At 37.7% G+C, this 18,477-nt stretch overlaps 2 protein-coding genes across 2 annotated transcripts in view; both read right to left on the bottom strand.

Annotated features, from left to right (window-relative positions):
• The window catches only part of col25a1 (collagen type XXV alpha 1 chain), a 421,615-nt gene that overhangs the window by 115,137 nt on the left and 288,001 nt on the right, over positions 1–18,477 (bottom strand). Inside the window, exons 7-10 of the mRNA XM_079599773.1 lie at positions 12,271–12,330; positions 11,250–11,321; positions 9,461–9,577; positions 7,477–7,512 (exon numbers count right to left, since the gene is read on the bottom strand). Coding sequence (XP_079455899.1) covers positions 7,477–7,512; positions 9,461–9,577; positions 11,250–11,321; positions 12,271–12,330 — 285 coding nt within the window. The remainder of the gene's footprint in view (positions 1–7,476; positions 7,513–9,460; positions 9,578–11,249; positions 11,322–12,270; positions 12,331–18,477) is intronic.
• LOC306991711 (uncharacterized protein) lies at positions 4,949–6,709 on the bottom strand. Its single transcript, XM_079599816.1, has 2 exons — positions 6,530–6,709; positions 4,949–5,618 (listed from the first exon to the last, which is right to left on the bottom strand). Exons 1-2 carry the CDS (start codon positions 6,530–6,532, stop codon positions 5,133–5,135), a joined length of 489 nt encoding a protein of 162 aa, XP_079455942.1. The 5' UTR covers positions 6,533–6,709; the 3' UTR covers positions 4,949–5,132.

The raw sequence follows: 18,477 nt of genomic DNA on the forward strand, positions 1-18,477 counted from the left end.
CGAACAGGCCCTTAATATATTTCAATGTGTCCTATTTCAGTATTTGTCGAGTGCTGTCATGGTTTATATGAGGCCAAGTTCTATTCTATTATTTTTTCCAAATCTCTCTATTTCTTAGGAAGACATTCTTTTGAGTAAATCTTTTTTATTTTGCTAGAGATCTACAGCCGCAAATAATTATTATACTTCAAGGCCATTCCAAATTCCATGTTATTCAATAATCTAATAATGTTAAAACCTGGACCTGTGAACACAATCTATTGCCAAGTACCACAGAAACAACTGTGCAGGAATTGTAATAGCTGCACCACGGTATGTGTGTATTTTTATTATACTGCCATTGATTAGTTTACTATGTCTTTTTTACAACAACATATCTGAATAATTTATACTTTAAGCTATCTGACCTGTATGTATTATTATAGTCTTCAGAGCAAGTTTCTGATACCTAATAAAGGCAACCCAGGCTCACTGGAAATATGTGCCTAGTGGATAAGTGGGCTAGTGGAAGGGATTAACCCAAGAGGACTCGAGAGTCGGGAGTTGAATCCATATCCAAACTATAAAATTGTATGAATGTGCGCGGATAGGACCAGCCTGCAGCAGCACAAAAATCTTGCAAGAGCGCCTCTTTAAATAGCACCTTAGAGGATACCACATTCTGGATAGAGAGCCGCGTGCCTCATAGGCATTAGAGATTGCATCAGTAAGCTAGTGCGATAACGTCTGCTACCAAGCAGACAAGCACCAAGCAGTGGAACCTCGACTGTGCCCACCAAAGCAAATGAAAAATTGCTCAGATAAGGTGCACTATGACTTTGACTGTCCAGGGGCACAATTTAGGCAGGAGGAGGCCAATGAAAAGGCCTGGAGGTCTTCCACCCTCTTAAGTGAAGATCTAACCATTAACAGAGCTACTTTGAGAGTCAGAAACTTCTCTGAAGCTGACTCTAAGGGCCTCTCATAAGCCTTTGAGAACTATGGAAGGATCCCAGGAAGGAACTGTTTACAGATAGGCCATAGCTGTCTGGCACCAGCAAGATACGAGATACCAGGGGATGCCTCCCCACAGAAGCTCTATCAATGTGAACGTGGCAGGCCAAAATGGTACACTTTAAGTGTAGCAAGGGTCAGCCCTGCTGAGAAACGCTGCTGAACCAACCGAGAAGTCTAATGGCTCCTGAACCAACCGAGAAGTCGACTGGATCCAAGCAACGATGATCGCACCACATTCTGCCATGACAGGATGTCTGCTCCCAAATTTGAGTGTCTGGGGATGTAATCTGCCATCAAGGCATGGGCGTAGGTTTAGGGGGGGACGCTAGGTACTAGTCCCAATCAATATTTTAAAATGACAAAATTGTCCCCATCAATATTTACTCCTTTTTCCTGCATAGAGAATTACTCCGTCAAATTTGGTGCCGCCTCCGGCTCTCGACAAAACTTAGATAGACAGTCACATGCTCAGATACACTTTCTCCACCATGACGGTTCTGTTGGGTTCCTGTGTCCATTCTCAAACCATAGCCTATAGTTTGCCAATAGTGCTGCGCGGATCATAACCCGCGGGCCAAGTAATAAAAACATAACATTCAAATTAATCAAGGGTGGAAGACAGATCAATCATTGTTGATTTTAATGAAGACACGGAAGACGGAACTCTTACCATGGTAAAAACGCAAAGAACGAGCGTCACTCTTTTACTTTCGTTTTCAACAACGTACGTAATTCTCTTCAGGGAAAACCAATAAAAGAAAACATATCAGGGCTCAACATTAACGCTTATTAATGTTTTTTTGTTGTTTTTTGAAAGGACAAGTGAAAGAGAATTTAAAATATTTAAAACTATCTCAATCTCATTTAATAAAGGTGTAATTTTACAATGTAAATTATTTAATTTGATTGGTAACAATGTATTGATCAAATTTAAGAATTTGAAATGAAAGATGGAGCATACATTTAATAAAATTAGGGGGGAAATGCCCTTTATAAAGGTAAAAAATATATATTCTGATAAGATTGTTTTCCAAAAGTGACGTAATGAAACATTGACAATTTAAGTTTGAAGGGAGTAAAGCCTCGGTTTAGGCTATTAAAGAAATGTAATTTTGCCAAAAGAAGAACTTTCTATTTTAAATAAATGTTATTTTTAAATCACCATACTACAGTGTGACATTTTACCATATTATCATGCTTAACACTGATAATTTGAATAATTGTAATGTGATGATCAGATATCTAAATCAGAGAATATCATAGGTTTGGGCGGGTGGATTATTTATTTTTAACAGCAGATTCTGGTGACTCAAAGTGCACCAGATTAATGAATTTATCTTTAACATGTACAAACTTTTCTTACGGGTGGGCATGCCCCCGGACCCCCCTAGAAGTACCGAGGTCCATCCACAAAAGTACCGTACTGTGGAAAACACAGTAGGCTATATGTTGGTATATGAAAAATACAAGTTAAATTATCTTTTTAATAAAATACATCATCAGAATTTTACCAACTCCGCCTAGATTTGAGCCAGGAAAAAACCCTGCTGCAGCTATTTGGATCGATTCCGACGGCCAGGACGACAGTACAAGGAACGCCGTCATTTGATTGGCTGAAAAAATAAGGGGGTGGTGTGGGGGTGGGATGTCCCCACCAAAGCTGAGAACAAACCTACGCCCTTGCATCAAGGAGAACATTTTGTCCTCAGCACAGAGCAGGATCTGCTGCACCAGCCTGAGACAGGTATGCGAATGCAGACCAAACCTACGCCCTTGCATCAAGGAGAACAGTTTGTCCTCAGCACAGAGCAGGATCTGCTGCACCAGCCTGAGACAGGTATGCGAATGCATCCTGCCCTGGTGATATATGTAGGAGACTACCGATGTGTGTTCTGTCCACACCAACACATATTAGAATCCCCTCATGTCTGGGAAGACGTGTTTCAGAGAAAGAAAGGCAGAGTGTCTTTCCACAGGGTCGGAGGCTTTCACTCTTATTTAGACCTGTTTAAGACCTGAAGAAACAAAAATTCATACCATACGAACATAAAGAACAAACTTGTATTATATGCATCTTTATTAGGGCTTTCGATTTAACGTGTTAATTTAATTAAATAGTTATGGTAAAAAATAACATGTTAAAATTATTAATTTATTTAACGCACCCGACTCAACCCGTCCCAAATCTACGTAGGTCATCTGACATTTCAAATAGCTGTTGGTGAAAAATTTCTTATTTAAGAGTATTATTTTATTTAAATATGTTCCATATGATTAAAACCCCATTAAAGGTATATAGTTCACCCAAAAATGAAAATTCTGTCATCATTTACTCACCCTAATGGACGTGGTAGCCTAATGCTACGTTCACACCGAAAGTGAATTGAGCATCAAATTCGCTTCTATCGCGTCTAGTTGGATGCTTGAACACTTTGAATCCAAAGCAATTTGGACGCACGTATAAAGCAAACGTTTGAAGCGAAATAGACACACGTTCGAGGCAAAAGTTGCTTCTTGTGGGAGGGGCATGTGCTAGGCGGTTGTCTGTTTGCAAGATGGCTGATGTTGATCGAGCATTCATCAAGAGAGTTACCTCTCTGTATTTGCTCTGGAGATATATAGCTCTGTATAACTGCTCACTGCCAATATCAGTAATTCCTCCATGTTGAATAAGTGACTCCAGGCGGGCCTGCCCCTATTTATCACGTCACTTCACTACGAGACAGCAGCAAGCAGGCTCTTGATTGGTTAACATGGCGCGAACATACGCCAAAGTTAAGATTTTTCAACTCGGGCATCAGACGCGAATTCACTTCAAACTCGTGAATGCACAAAAAGCAGCAAGTAAAATCACTCGTGCATTTCGCACAAGACGCTCAATTCGCCTCTTTCATGCGAACTGGATGGGCGTAGGAGGACCTCCAGATGTGCGTCAACGCATCTTTACATTGACTTAACAAGGAAATCACTCACTCCAGACACTCAATTCGCGTTCGGTCTGAACGCAGCAAAAAAGATTATGTGCAATAAATTCTATGTTGAATCAAATATACTATTTCTTAAAAAAGCTACTTTTTGTAATGTCTATTTGATGCTGTTCAGTCTTTACCAATTTAACAGGTCTCCCAAATCTGATCTGATCTCATCTCGTCTAATGCTTTGTTCGTGTCCTGAATTTTTAAACTCAGATGTTTGAGGAAGTCTGATCAATTAAACATTGGTTTCAGGGTGTGACTTTCTCTTCTTCTCACCATAAATTTCACGTTATCTGAATAGTCACATGGTCTCTTAACTTTCCCACTTTAGCAGGGTATGATTTCTACATGAATTTTATAATAAGAGTGCAATACATTTTCCATGGATTTGATTCATTCTATAATTTAAGAAATGAGATATCATTGACACAGATACCAAGCACTCCATATTTCCCATGAACTATTAAATTGCTATTAAAGGGATATAAACAATGAGCTATTACAGCATTATAGTCAAATGTGTGGGTTACAGATCTAATGTTGAATTATGTAATGAAATAATGCTTGATTATAAGCCCATCTAGCATCATTTTGGAATGATCTGACGCTTTTTGATATGTAAAGGCAGTCTGGTTTTAAAGAGGATTTTAGTCATGCATTTAAAGAAGAAAGTCTGTTTTGGATCTCTGTCTTGGGTATCAAACAACCTTTTGCGTTAACTCATGATTTTCCACAAGATGTGCCATCTTTTCCACCATATAGGGCACTCATTGAAATACTTGGAAATTCTAAATTTCAACCAGAGTGTTATTGGAGGATATTATAAGACTTTTAAACATTTGTAAAATATATACTTTTTTTAGGTTGGAAATCAAGGACAATGAAGTTACCATATATGGTTCCTCGCCTGTCTAGGGTAATGTTTTTCCCTTAAAAAGTGTATATATAAAAATATAATAAAAACACATAAACTTGTTACAAACCTAAAAATATTTATTTAGGAACATTTTAAATTATTATTAGGAACATTTTAAATTAAATTATGACATGAGGTTTGCGACTTGAGGGACCCTGGTCTCCATTGCCCATTAGTCTTCAACGGCAGGCAGCTCAGCAATTCCCATGTACATCAGCATAGCCACAAAGATCATCATCTCGTCTTCAGTGGTGGTGAAGGTTGATGTTCTTCTGGTTTGCATACAAGTTGGTCTGGTACTTTATGTGCTTGACGACTTGGGGGCTGAAGTACCTGCTGAAGTACTGAAATGGAGTCTCAATGAAGTCTGGGGGACAGTGCTGGTACTTAGGCAGGGCGGCGTTGTCCAGGTCATCCTTCCTCCAGGTGGTTAGCCTGGCTGCTGGCTTCCCCTTCTTAGTTGACCTCTTTGCTTGTGGTGCTGGTTCTTCATCATTGTCATCGTCATCATCATCATCATCATCAAGTACCTCAACTGCAGGCTGCACACACTTCCTCTTGGCAGAGGGGCCTATATCACTCTGGCCTGGAGTGTCTAGGTTATGGGTGGGTCGGAGGAAGTCAGGGTCTGCCACATCATCATCTTCCTCCTCAGAGCCCTCATCATCACTGATGCTGGGGTGGGCTGGCACAACTGTCCCCCTCTTGCCGTAAAAGATTCGCGTAGATAGCTGCAAAGAACAGAGAGTACATTTTTGAGTCAATATCAAGCCCAGTTTGAGGCGTGTTACTTTGTTGAGTAACAGTGAAGTGCAGATCTACTAAAATATAAATAATAAGAAAAATAAGTGAGTAACATTGGACTGGTCTATCATAACACTTAAGTGCTAAAAATATAAATCCTTTGAAATATTACTCAAATGATTAAAAAAAATTATTTTAATACATTAACATAATTTGAAACCAAATTAATGAATAGGGTGTTCATTTATGGTTTGTGCTCCTAAGAACATCTAATATGATTCATGTTTTATAAATGCACATTTGTGCATTTATAAATGTTATAAATAAATGTATACATTTATAAAAGATCTGTACTACTGATCTTTGGTATGGTCAAGTACTGGTGGTACCACTTATTTTAGCAGTAATAAGTCTCACAGAAAAAAGAAAAAAACACCAATACATGGCATTTAACTATGATAAAATGGCATAAAATGTACACATAAAGTGTAAATATATAATAAGAAGTGCAAAATATCATTATAAGTATTAAACACTGTTATAAAGGTCATAAAACTGACCAAAACCACTCATATTTCAATATCTATGGCTTGAAAATGTCTATAAAGAACATTTTTCCGTTTCCCACTGGATCACTTTATAATGTTATTCAAATCTTATATACCATTTATAATGGTATGTCTAAATATGGACTTGCGCTAATCTTACGTGAACAAATATGATTTGTATGTAATATACTAATGTATGTAATATACATTAGATACGTATGATCAAATACGGTCTCACAATTTTTCATGCCACAAATGTCACTACTTTCAAGAAATCTATGCAAACAACACCTATCTCAACATGTTGCACAACTATTCAACCATAGAATGTGTGAGTTTCATCAACTTACCATTTTTTGTTTTGAAGTTATTAGCGCTGATGTGGGAGTAGGTAGTAGCGCATAACCTCACTTTCCAATATCCGGAACGACACTAAAGTTTGACATGCTCCGCGCAACTTCTCATTGGTCAGATGCCATCATGTGACTATCAGTGACGTAGCCTGATCTTCGCTGATTGGCTAGGAGAAATCTATGTGCTCATATTACAATGCAAACAGGCAGGGCAGAGTCAGTTTGCATGCGCGATTAAGTTACCAAATATGGTTCCTCGCCCGATAAAGGGTTAAGGCCTGTTCACACTAAGAATGATGACTATAATGATAATCACAACCCCAATTCTAGAAAAGTTGGGGCATTTTGTAAAATGCAATAAAATCATCAATCTGTGATTTGTTAATTATCGTTTACCTTTTTTAACTGACAAAAGTACAAGGAAAAGTTTTCCAATGTTTTCACTTACCAACATAATTGTAGTTTGTAAATATGAAATTTTTTTGATTAACTGATCAATATTGATTAATTGATTCAGGCTGGTTCATGCTGCTTAGAGCTGGTATAGTGCTGGTATAGTGCTGGTCTAGCTGGGGGACCATAATAGTCATGCTGTTCTCAAGCAAAACTGAGCTGGTGTAGCATATCCGCTTCCCATGCTGGTGACCAGCATTCCATGTTGGTCCTAGCATGCAAAACACACTTTATGGTGGTGACCAGCAATGCTAGATTTTTCAGCAGGGTAGAGTCAAATTTTGTGCAAATGTTATAAAAAAATAAGTACCGGTACTTCAGTTTTTCTCAAAGGTATGATGGTCTATTTTTTTCTGATTAAACACATTTTGCAGATTAAGGAGGAGGGAAATTGCCATCATTAGATATTAGATATACTAAATCTAGCATTGTCTTTAACTGTATTGAAGAGGCTATGATGTTAACAGCTGTAAATACAACAAGACACTTACCATTTGACCGATCTCCCCTGGATTTCCAGGGTCTCCCTGTGAGGCACACAACAAATATTTAGTCCTAACTGTTAATAGGAAACATTCAAATGTATTAGTTTTCTTAGTAACAGAAGTTTAAAAAATATATATATATATATATATAATTATCTTGACAAACGTCTCCCCAAAGATGGGAACGAGATGCTGCATCATTGCATTGATACTATGGGAAAATTTTCAGTGTGTGCCATTGTCTGAATAACGTGTTCACACGCGCCAATACTATTGGCCATGGACATTGGTTTCTGTGCTACCACAGAAACCAAAAATTATTGGGCCAGCAAGCATGTGTCCAAATTTCCATCTTAACAGTTCTATTTCATCAGAAACGATCTGAAAACAGGGCTTTAAGTGTAAAATACCTGCTTTGTGGGTAATAAGTGCTTTGTTCTAATCGCAACAAGGTAGGGACCAGTCAGTCCAGCCGCCGAAAACACCCGCTCTGAGGGGACTGAACCTCTGCGCTAACTTGGCCACCCTGGGCCGTGACCTCTTCATGATTTTTCTTTATAAATCAAAACGGAAACTCGCAGGTAACTTAGTATGGTGCAAAATGTTTAATTGCTGTCACACAGTGAAATTCACTGCGCATCGCAACATGCATTAGTTTAATGTGATCGACGAAATTCTTAATGATCAATAATTAATTGTCAATTAATCATGCCCATCCCTAGTCGCAATGCCAGACCACCAACTCTTTTGACTCAATAGTAGACAGTCGTTTATGTAATTTAGTACACATATGCCCAGGAGTCACAATGGAGCCAGAGTTGAATCCATGCACTTGGTGATTTTGCGAGGAAAAAAGGCCAGGCTGAAAGGAACCCGATATTGCTTAACTTCGCCTCCGAAACTTAATGTGTACAGGCATATCTATATATGAAAGTAGGTGTCCTTCAAGGCCCTCAAGACTCTCAAGACTCTCATTGGGAGGGGAATATGTTCTATGGTCCCTTTGTCCAAAAGAGTCTGTAACTTATGTGTTAACAACAGAATCTGATCTTGTTTCACCGTAGTCGGGAGCAAGCCATTGAAAAGAAGAGGACGAGACTTTATCTGAATTCTGTAGCCTTTTTCTATAGTTCGCAGAAACCAAGGAGAGACATTCAGCAGAAATTGTCAAACTCTCTGAAAGGAGAATCAGTTTGGTAATTTTGTCTTGTTGAGGGGGGAGTGGAGACGAGTGGAGATGCCTAGGCAGCAATGACTGTGCTGAGATCTGCTTTTAGACCCAAAAGACTGGGATTGTGTGCGGCGCCTAGGCCCTCGGTCCTTGCGAGGGGGAAAAAACCTTCCACACTGCCCTTCTGTTCCACCCTCCAAGAGCTCAGCTCAGGACAAGAGGTTGAGGCCGTAGGCTGCTGCAATGCCTCATATTGCTTTTTGGCTGCCTGAAACCTATCAACTTCAGTATTGACCATGTTGCCGAATAGGCCAGACAGGGACATCCAGCAAAAATGATGAAATGATGACTTTCCCCACAACATGTGGTACTGAATTATACCTGTGCTTACTCAACTCTGTGCTAGGTGATTTCCACAACCTAATGACTCACTGGCACATGCTGAAGACTTTCCCATAGCATCAACACAATGCCACAGGATTGAAATTTCCTCAAAAGGAAGCTGCACCTAATGTTTTTACACTCTTGCCTTAGTCCAAACAAACAATTGAAGGTCCTGGTGGGGTTTATATGTTGATGGATAATAGTTTTCTGTCTTTTTTTATTAAACTCTCTCAGTCAAAATGTATGTACATATATTCACATATGAAAAAGGTTACATAAGTAATGGATATCTATTGGTAAAAACAAAGACTAAGTTTGTAAGCATGATCCTTCAACAGAAGCCATTGTTTCCAGAGCCATATGGATCACTGCATTATTATGCTAAACCTCCAACTGCTAACATTTTGATAGGTTTTGAATTTTATAGATACTTACCGGGAGCCCTGGAACTCCCCGAGGACCATCTTTGCCTGTGTCCCCTGGGGGTCCTCTGGGGCCTGGGGGGCCTGGAGGCCCAGGAGGTCCTGGGGGCCCTGCTTGACCCTGGTCACCCTTTGTACGTAAGTAATAATATACATACGTCAAACATTATTAGTCAAAGTCAATTAATAAAAAATACATTACTGTTGTTTGTATACAGTGGAGAAACAGATTGAAAGGTCATTGATTAGCTAACAAAGAGAATCTTGAAGAACCTCTCTTATCTCACAGTAGGGGTGGGCGATATGACCAATATCTTATTTCACGGTATGATACATTTTATTTTACGATACCGATACATACTTCGATATAGATATTCTTATTTTACTGATTAAAAATAAGAACAAACCGAATGCATGGATCCACTTTACTGACAGACATCCGGTTTTCACCCAACTGTTTAGGTTAATTGAAGATATAACTAACTATGTTTACGTCAATACTCCACACGCCGGGCATTTTGACATTATTATGCGTCTATCTGACCATTCAAGCGCAATAAGACATGAATGAGAACTACATTTGTGATCACATGCTGCACACTTCGCGTGTATGTGAGTCAGCACAAGCACTACTGTTCTGTTCTTTTTCACAGCTTATTGCGCTTAATAACTTTATCAAACAGCATAAACGCTCCGAATTGCATGCGGTCTAAGAGAGGCGGTTTTTCTGTGTGCGTGCTTCAGCTGTGTCAGTCAGCGTGAGCACCAACCGCATTGAGATCTTTTTCAAAGCTTATTGCACTCAACATCAAGCAAGTCCCACTCTATATTTTCTCATTCGTGCATGTTTCTTTATGACTCTTATGCGTATATAACTTTAAGTAGTATCACTCCTATGCATATATGACTTTAAGTAGTACTGTGGATATATTTACATACTGCAAAATTAACGATATAGTGAAATCTCTAACGACAGACACTTTATACCGTGGTCACGATATATACTTTCATATCACCCAGCCCTATCTCACAGTATTAAATCAAACAAGTTTAGCATATGGCAGCAGATGTTATATTTGCTCTCTGTATTAATCCAATCAGTTATGATGATATAGTTCTGTTCTCTTGTAATAATTCACAATTTTGCAGCATTATTGCTTCTAATTATCTCCAGATTATTTCTAACACTGCCTAGACTGAGTATGAACCATCATGTTTATCAACACTTACTTTTCATTCATGTTAAGCACTTGCGCTAGTTGTAATGGGAAACAGAAAGAATCATCTAACCGTATTAATTAGAACAATAACATTTGTGATTTATACTTGTGCTTTCAGTTTCCTTATTCTGTCATTTTTCTCTGTTGACAGACAATGTATACATTGTAATTTGTATGAGGTCACTCACCACAAAGATGGCTTGGATCACAGAACTCGGAGCCTCCTTTTTTTGCAGTGTTATATATTTATGAATAAATAATATATAAAGTATACACAGTAAATTTAACAAAATTATTTAGTGTTTTTAATTATAGTACATGAAAATAATTAATAATATGATGTAAACTTAAAGTAGAAATTAAATAATGATCATAAATAATAAACTATCTTGACACAATATATTAATTTAGATTTATTTTTTTACTAGCAAACACTAGTATAATTCATTTTAATAGTTTGTCACTAGTCTGGCTGAGGACTGAGGTAAAAGCAGAAGAATGGAGAGCAAATGATGGGCCAAAGATGAGAAGCCCAGGCTGACGGAGCAGTGTGAGAGAGAACAGAATGAGGACAAGCACTACCTTAATGAGTCGACGTTTAATGAGTTGTTGATCAGCAGAAAGAAAGCCATGATTTATCTTAGGGAAGACCATCTGAGCAGGTGTGTGAGGTCAAAAGAGGTCGGAGATCAAAGTTAAGAGAAGTTGGAGGGAGAGTTGCATGAGGTCCCGGAAAGAGGAAGAGAAAAGGAAAAAAAGGTACACAAATGTATTAGATTGAAGTAATTGAGTCAGAGGACCCAATCCAGTGCCTTCATGCATTAGTAAAAATTGATATGTTCCATGGTGCCAGCAATGAAAGTCTCAACTGCCTTTGGCAGAAAAGGCTGTAATTACCACCTCATAGGTTCTAGGACACCTCTGACAGAGCCAATCCGAAGAAACATGTCAACTTCTACTCACTGAAAGCACTGTCATCACAGTTTTCTTTGCAGCCAAGGCAGACTCCAGGAATTGCAAACACTGAAACCCATGTAGATTTATTTTTCTCTGTCCGTGGACTCTAAATGAGATGCTTACATAGTCAAGCTATCTCAAGGGGGCACCAGTAATTAAAAGGACACAAACAATTATGTCACTATAGATTTAAATATCGGGAAAGGGTGGATTTGTGGTGAACCAAAGATACCAGCTCTGAATTTCACTACTTTAGTTTAGCATTTAATATGTCTCTTTTGAGTTATACCATTCATAGAATACAAGCACACAGTGGTCAGATTATTTGGTGGCTAGACATACAGTATTATTCTGTTTTATAATTAATCACACATCACTGGTTTATTAGGGGAAATGAACAGTTGCTCTGCTGTGAATGCATAAATGCCTGTCACCACACTGCATAATGACAAACCCTGGAACTTGGAGAGAGGGTCATAATGAGTGAAAGTATTTTTTGATTGGTTGGAATGGATTTATCAGACACACTTGTGTTTGGGCCAAGTCTGTCACTGCATAGGCACAGGGGACAAATGCTTGGTTGATATTTCTCAGTGTGTGTATAATCCATAGAGTCTGCCTGGGCCGTTTGGCCGAGCCAACAAACCTTCACAGTCAGGATTTGATTGCTGTGTAATGCAGCCAGGGTGGGTAGACCAGGTAGTCCCTGGGGACAAACAGCATAACAATGGCACAATACAAACACAACAGCAAGCATGAAAATAAAAACCATACACTCCAAAGAAGGCTTGCACTTACCTCTTTTTTGCATTTGTTTTGTATCAGAAGTTTAAAGAGGTTGTCTAATTGACAAAGAGGCTTTCACACACTGCTCTGTTATGATGTGAAAAGAATTTTGGGTAAGACTTTATAATAACGTTCAGATGTAAGTCATTTATAAGTGGTTAGTTGATGATGACCTAATCATTTACAAAACATTCATAAACGATTAGCAAGTGATGTGCTAACATTTTATGTATGTTTTGTAAATTCTGTTACAAGTCATTTATAAGTGATTAGTAAATGATTAACTAGTCATTTACAAAACATGACTACGCGTTTCATAAATGCTTAATAAATGATGGTAATTTTTTTTGTATGTTTTGCTCACATCAGGTGCACAGTGGTTTAAGACTCCATGTGTTTAAGAGAAGACAGCGGTCTATACCCTCACCAGTCAGCACTTACATTGCAGTACACACTACAGTGTTCAACACCTGTTATAGATGTGTAAACCCATGAATAAATCTTTTACAACACTTTCTGCATCCCCTAATCTAAAGTGTAAACTATTCATCACTTGTAAATCTGTTACACATCATTCTTAGATTACCACTTCAAGAATCAATAAGGCATAATATCTACGAATGTTATCTATGAATGACGTGTAACACATTTACAAGCGATGAATAGTTTACACTTTAGATTAGGGGATGCAGAAAGTGTTGTAAATGATTTATTCATGTGTTTACACATCATTGTGTTGAACACTGTTACTTACCAGTTACAAATGATCTGTAAATGGTAAATGGACTGCATTTATATAGCGCTTTCACAGACCAAATGGCCACCAAAGCGATTTACATGTTGCCTCACATTCACCCATTCATACACCAACTGCAGTGTCAGCCATGCAAGGCGCCATCCAGCTCGTCGGGAGCAGCTGGGGTTAGTTGTCATGGACACCTCGACACTTGGTCAGGTGGAACCGGGGATTGAACCACCAACCTTCCGGTTTGTAGACAACCTACATGAACCACTGAGCCATTTACAACACTTTTTCCACCCTCTAATTGCTACATACATTAAAAAAATAACTATTTATTAAACATTTTAGTAAACGCATATTCATGTTTTATGAATGATTAGTTAATCATTAAATCAATTGTAAATTACTTATAACTGAATCTACAAAACATACATACAATAATGAACATATCACTTATTACTACTACTACTACTACTACTACCAATTTACTAATCACTTGTAAATGACTTGTAACGGAATTTACAAAACATACATAAAATGTTAGGATATCACTTGACAATCATTTATAAATGTTTTGTAAATTATTAGTTCATCATTAACTAACCCATATAAATGAATTACAACTGAACGTTATTATAGTTACCCTTCTCAGCAACTAACTTAGCCAAACACAGATCATAGGTATTTCTTTCTTATTTACTTTGGATTTGTGCTCTTGTATTGTGTGCCAATACCCTTACATTTAAACTTGAATATTGGGCATCATTCATGAAACTTTCGTAAATATAAGTGGCCATATGCCTAACAATAAATATTCACTTAATGGGTGTCCGTCACAGCATTTTTAGCCAGCTAAAAATTATGCCAGGCGCTCTTCTGATAACGGCCAGCTGGTGTCGTTTGAGAGCACTTTGGAAGGGCATCGTTTTTCCAGCTGAGTCGCTTTGGTTGCTATGATGATATGGAATGCCAGGAACTAATGTGTTACTAGAATCTAATTTTAAAGATTTTTACTGAATATAAAAATGCCGTAACCAGCAATTAACTTCTCAATTGTTGTTGTTGAGTCGTTGTACAAGTAGGATTGTTGGTCGGTGTAGTTTGTCCTGGGCAGGGTAAAAAGTGACAGTGACGAGCGCTGGGGTTTAGCCAAAGTTTTCAACTCCCAGCTACACAAATAAATAAAATAATAATAAAAAAATAAAATAAAGACAAAAAATAAAATAAAATAGTGAAATATAATTATAGTACATAGTGCAGCAAAATTCTGTCATTAGTTTGCCTAAAAGAACACAAAACGTTTTAATGTTTTATTCAATCATTGTTTTAGTCGTTTTTTTAAATGTTTTATTCAAACGGCCCCTTTATCTCTGTACAGATAAAACGTTGTCGGGATAATTCCGGTTTAAGTGGCTCTGCGGAAGCGATACAAAATTCTGTATTATAAATGTTTCAAGGCTTGTACCTTGGAACTTATTTGTTTGCGTTCTCGAGCCACAAGGCTCTGTTTTGTGCAAATGAGTGGCCAGACCGCGTTAAGGGTTTTGAGGGCGAACCAAAAACAAATGAATCTTCCAGGTGATTCGTTCAAACATAATTCCACACAGAACTCAACACTCCAGACCTCAAATCACCAATCCAGAACCATAAAACCCAGGCTCCAGCCAGTCTACGCTAGCCAACGAAACCCCCCCCCAGTAAGAAATTTATGACCATGCAAGCTTCAAAGAGATAAGCCCAACAACGAAGAACGTTGTCAAGTTAGATAGTTTGGGAAAGACTGATTGGTTCAGAGATAGCACTGCTAAGGATCCAACAAGATAACGACAGAGGTGGTTTGATTCCAAGACAAAGGATTTAAAACAGACCTCCTTCTTCATAAGTCACTTCCAACTTCAAAGACTTTCCATCCATCCGCCAACACACCACGTGATTGGCCACCCAAGACATCTATCCAGGCAAGAGAAGACCGCAAACCAATCAGTGAACCCGGGAAACCCCCTTTTACTCCGATAAAAGGAATCCCCAAAGGAAACGCAAAGACAAGCGAGTAGCCTCCAGACTCCTAACTCAACTGGTGCATTGATATAAATGTAATAACCCGCCTAAGAAACGATAGAAGGGTTAAAATTAAGGATTGATGGTTCGTTCAGGTCATGTCTTATAAGTGCATATAGAAACTTGGGATTTTATTATCTCATTCTTAAAACTCATTCTTTCCTCACTCTCTTTCTTTCTGCAACTCGTATGAATTTGTGTGTGCGTGTGATTGTGTTAGAATAATCAATAAAGTCTTGCTTGTATTTGAAAGATTGTTCTTGTGTTATGTGCTTACGAATTTAATGTCTTAAACTGCTGATCTAAGTTACTAAATAGTGCTAATAAATAGTGTTCTCTTACGAGAGATACTCTCGTACTGCGTAGAACTACGCTAGGGGAAAATCCTTTTCCACGAGCATACTGAAGGCAAAAAATTATCCTTAATTTTGTATAAAAGTAAAACGCGTTGCCGCAACATACAGACATAGGCGAGACAGCTCGCGCGCCCATTGGCTGCTCTGCGGGCAACTGCTTGAGCCTATCGAGTGAGACCTAGAGTGACGTCACACCCAATGAGGGCGCTTTGCGCCCTTCCGCGTCACGTCCCGCCGAAATGGGCGTGGCTTAGGGCTATAAATGTCGCTCGCGGGGGCTCATTTCTCAGATTTTTAATCCTTCAGCGAAGCAACGCTCAATGCGGAGTGAGGAGCGCGCACTGCATGACATGGAAGCGCCGACGCAATTACTTGAACTTTCCAATCAACCATGGAAACAACTTAAAATACTCAATTTCTGGCCATACAGAAAAGAATAATCCATTAGTCGCAATACTTTTATTTGTGTAAACTCACAATAACAAGAAAATGTTGGTAACACTTTACAATAAGGGTGCACTAATAAGCATTAATTCATGCTTAACTAATGCACAGATAACACTGAATTAATGTATTACTAATGATTATCTAAGCTATTCATTAATGATTGCCTCATTAGCAACTAATGAAGAGTCTGTCTGGGTAATATATTAGTTCATATATGAATTGTTATTAATTAAATATGTAATTGTGGATTAATTCCATAATCACTTATTTTATTAACTAATAGTGTTCATTAATGATTAATTCATCATTAGCTAACAATCATTATGTTGTGACTTTACTTGTTGAGGCACATCATTATTAACTCATCATCTAGCAATTGTAGTAATTGACACACTACTAATGCTGTAATAATAATGTATTAATGCATATTAGGCTCATTGTGGTAATTAACAAATTAATGAACACTATTAGTTAATAAAATAAGTGATTATGGAATTAATCCACAATTACATATTTAATTAATAACAATTCATATATGAACTAATATATTACCCAGACAGACTCTTCATTAGTTGCTAATGAGGCAATCATTAATGAATAGCTTAGATAATCATTAGTAATACATTAATTCAGTATTATCTGTGCATTAGTTAAGCATGAATTAATGCTTATTAGTGCACCCTTATTGTAAAGTTTTACCAAAACGTTTTGCTTTCGTAAAATAAAATAAAACAATCAGGGCGCGCTTTCATGGTCTCCGTGAACTGGAGCGCGTCAAAAAATAAGCAGAAACATATCGTAGGATATAGCCTACTAGCCTCACATATATGAAACAAATACTGTATCTAAGCTATATAAAGTTTGATATGTCCACTATTAAACGAAAAAAAAATCTAATCGGAATCAAATATCATCTGATTAATCCGTATGAAAGATGCATTTCTCTCTAATAGCGGAGATGGAGACATGTTTGCAGTCGACACTGATTTAGAAAACATTAGTTTATTAATAAACAATTAAAATGCATCGTTATTTTTTAAGACATATTTATTATAATTAGCCTGCTTTTGCGGCAAGATTTATGGATGCGCTTGAGCGCAGAATGGGCTATATCCCTCCATGCACCCAGTATTTAAAGGGCACCTATTATGGAATTTTGAAATTTACCTTTCATGTAGTGTGTAACAGATCTAAGTGAACAAAAACATCCTGCAAAGTTTGAAATATGAAAGTGCACCGTATATAAAGTTATTGTCTTTCAAAAGTAAGAGTAGACTGTGAGTCATTTTTATGAATCGTTAGAAGACCGAAGCTTTTTCTCTGACTAGATGACGTCAACTTGTAAAGTTATTTGAATACGATACGCCCACTTATTGCGCTCTAAGGCCAGGGGAAATATCATGGCACGAGACGCTGTGTTCTGAAGTGCGGCTCAAAAGCCAACTTTTTTCATCTGCCCAAGGAGGAGCATTTGAAGACTAAGTGGCTACAATTCATATATACAACTATACCACAGAAGTATAGTCCGAGCCTTGTGCTTTGTTCGCGCCATTTTGAAGACGATTGCTTTACCAACTTAAATGCACTCAAACTTGGATTCGCGAGCCGACTGACATTGAAGGAAGGTTCAGTTCCAAGTGTATTTGCATCAGCTTCCTACTCCGTATCACAACCTGTAAGTGTTATTAATAATTGTTGCTTTTATGTTTTATGTAGCATGCTTAATTATTATTTTGTTTGTTGTGTAAGCACCGTTTAGCTTCTAGGTCTTCAATGACAATTGTATTGAGATATGTGAAGTGTTTGTCGTTGTTTTCGGAGTTGTCTTAAAGAATAGAGGAATACCTCGTAGTAACGTAACTGCATTTTTTTTGTAAAAACGTTATGTTTATGCATCGGGCTAACGCAAACAAAGACTAATTGTGCTTTTACAATATGAACTCTGGGATATGCTCGCTAACATAACATTAAATTATTCATCTTATTTTAAGTTTTTTACTACAAACTAAAGCAGTGGACTATAATCATTATTATAACAAAATTAAATTGATAAAAGCATCATTGTACTCCGTGTTAAAAATAAGTATTATCTCTGTAAACACTGCTGGGTCATCTGACCAATCAACGCAGATTAGCGTCGCGCAAAGGAGGGGTTTGGAAAAGGAGTCGTTGAACGAATCATTTGGGAGTCGGTGAGCAAATCAGGTAAAAATAAATGCATATTATACGACAACAAAAGTGTTTTTTGACATTGCATGCACGTAAAACTGTTGTTGGGGACTCCCAAAACAACATTAGGAACATTTTAAATGTCATAATAGGTGCCCTTTAAGCAGAAATTAATAAACGTGCGATTAGTTGACTAGTAAAATCTTTAGTATGGCAACTCTAATCAATACATTTACTATAGTTGACATTATTTAATTAGTAATAAGTTTCCAGCTCTTTAAATTAAATTTGTGTC

This window comes from Phoxinus phoxinus (assembly GCF_949152265.1).
Source record: "Phoxinus phoxinus genome assembly, chromosome: 2".
Classification (NCBI taxonomy): Eukaryota; Metazoa; Chordata; class Actinopteri; order Cypriniformes; family Leuciscidae; genus Phoxinus; species Phoxinus phoxinus.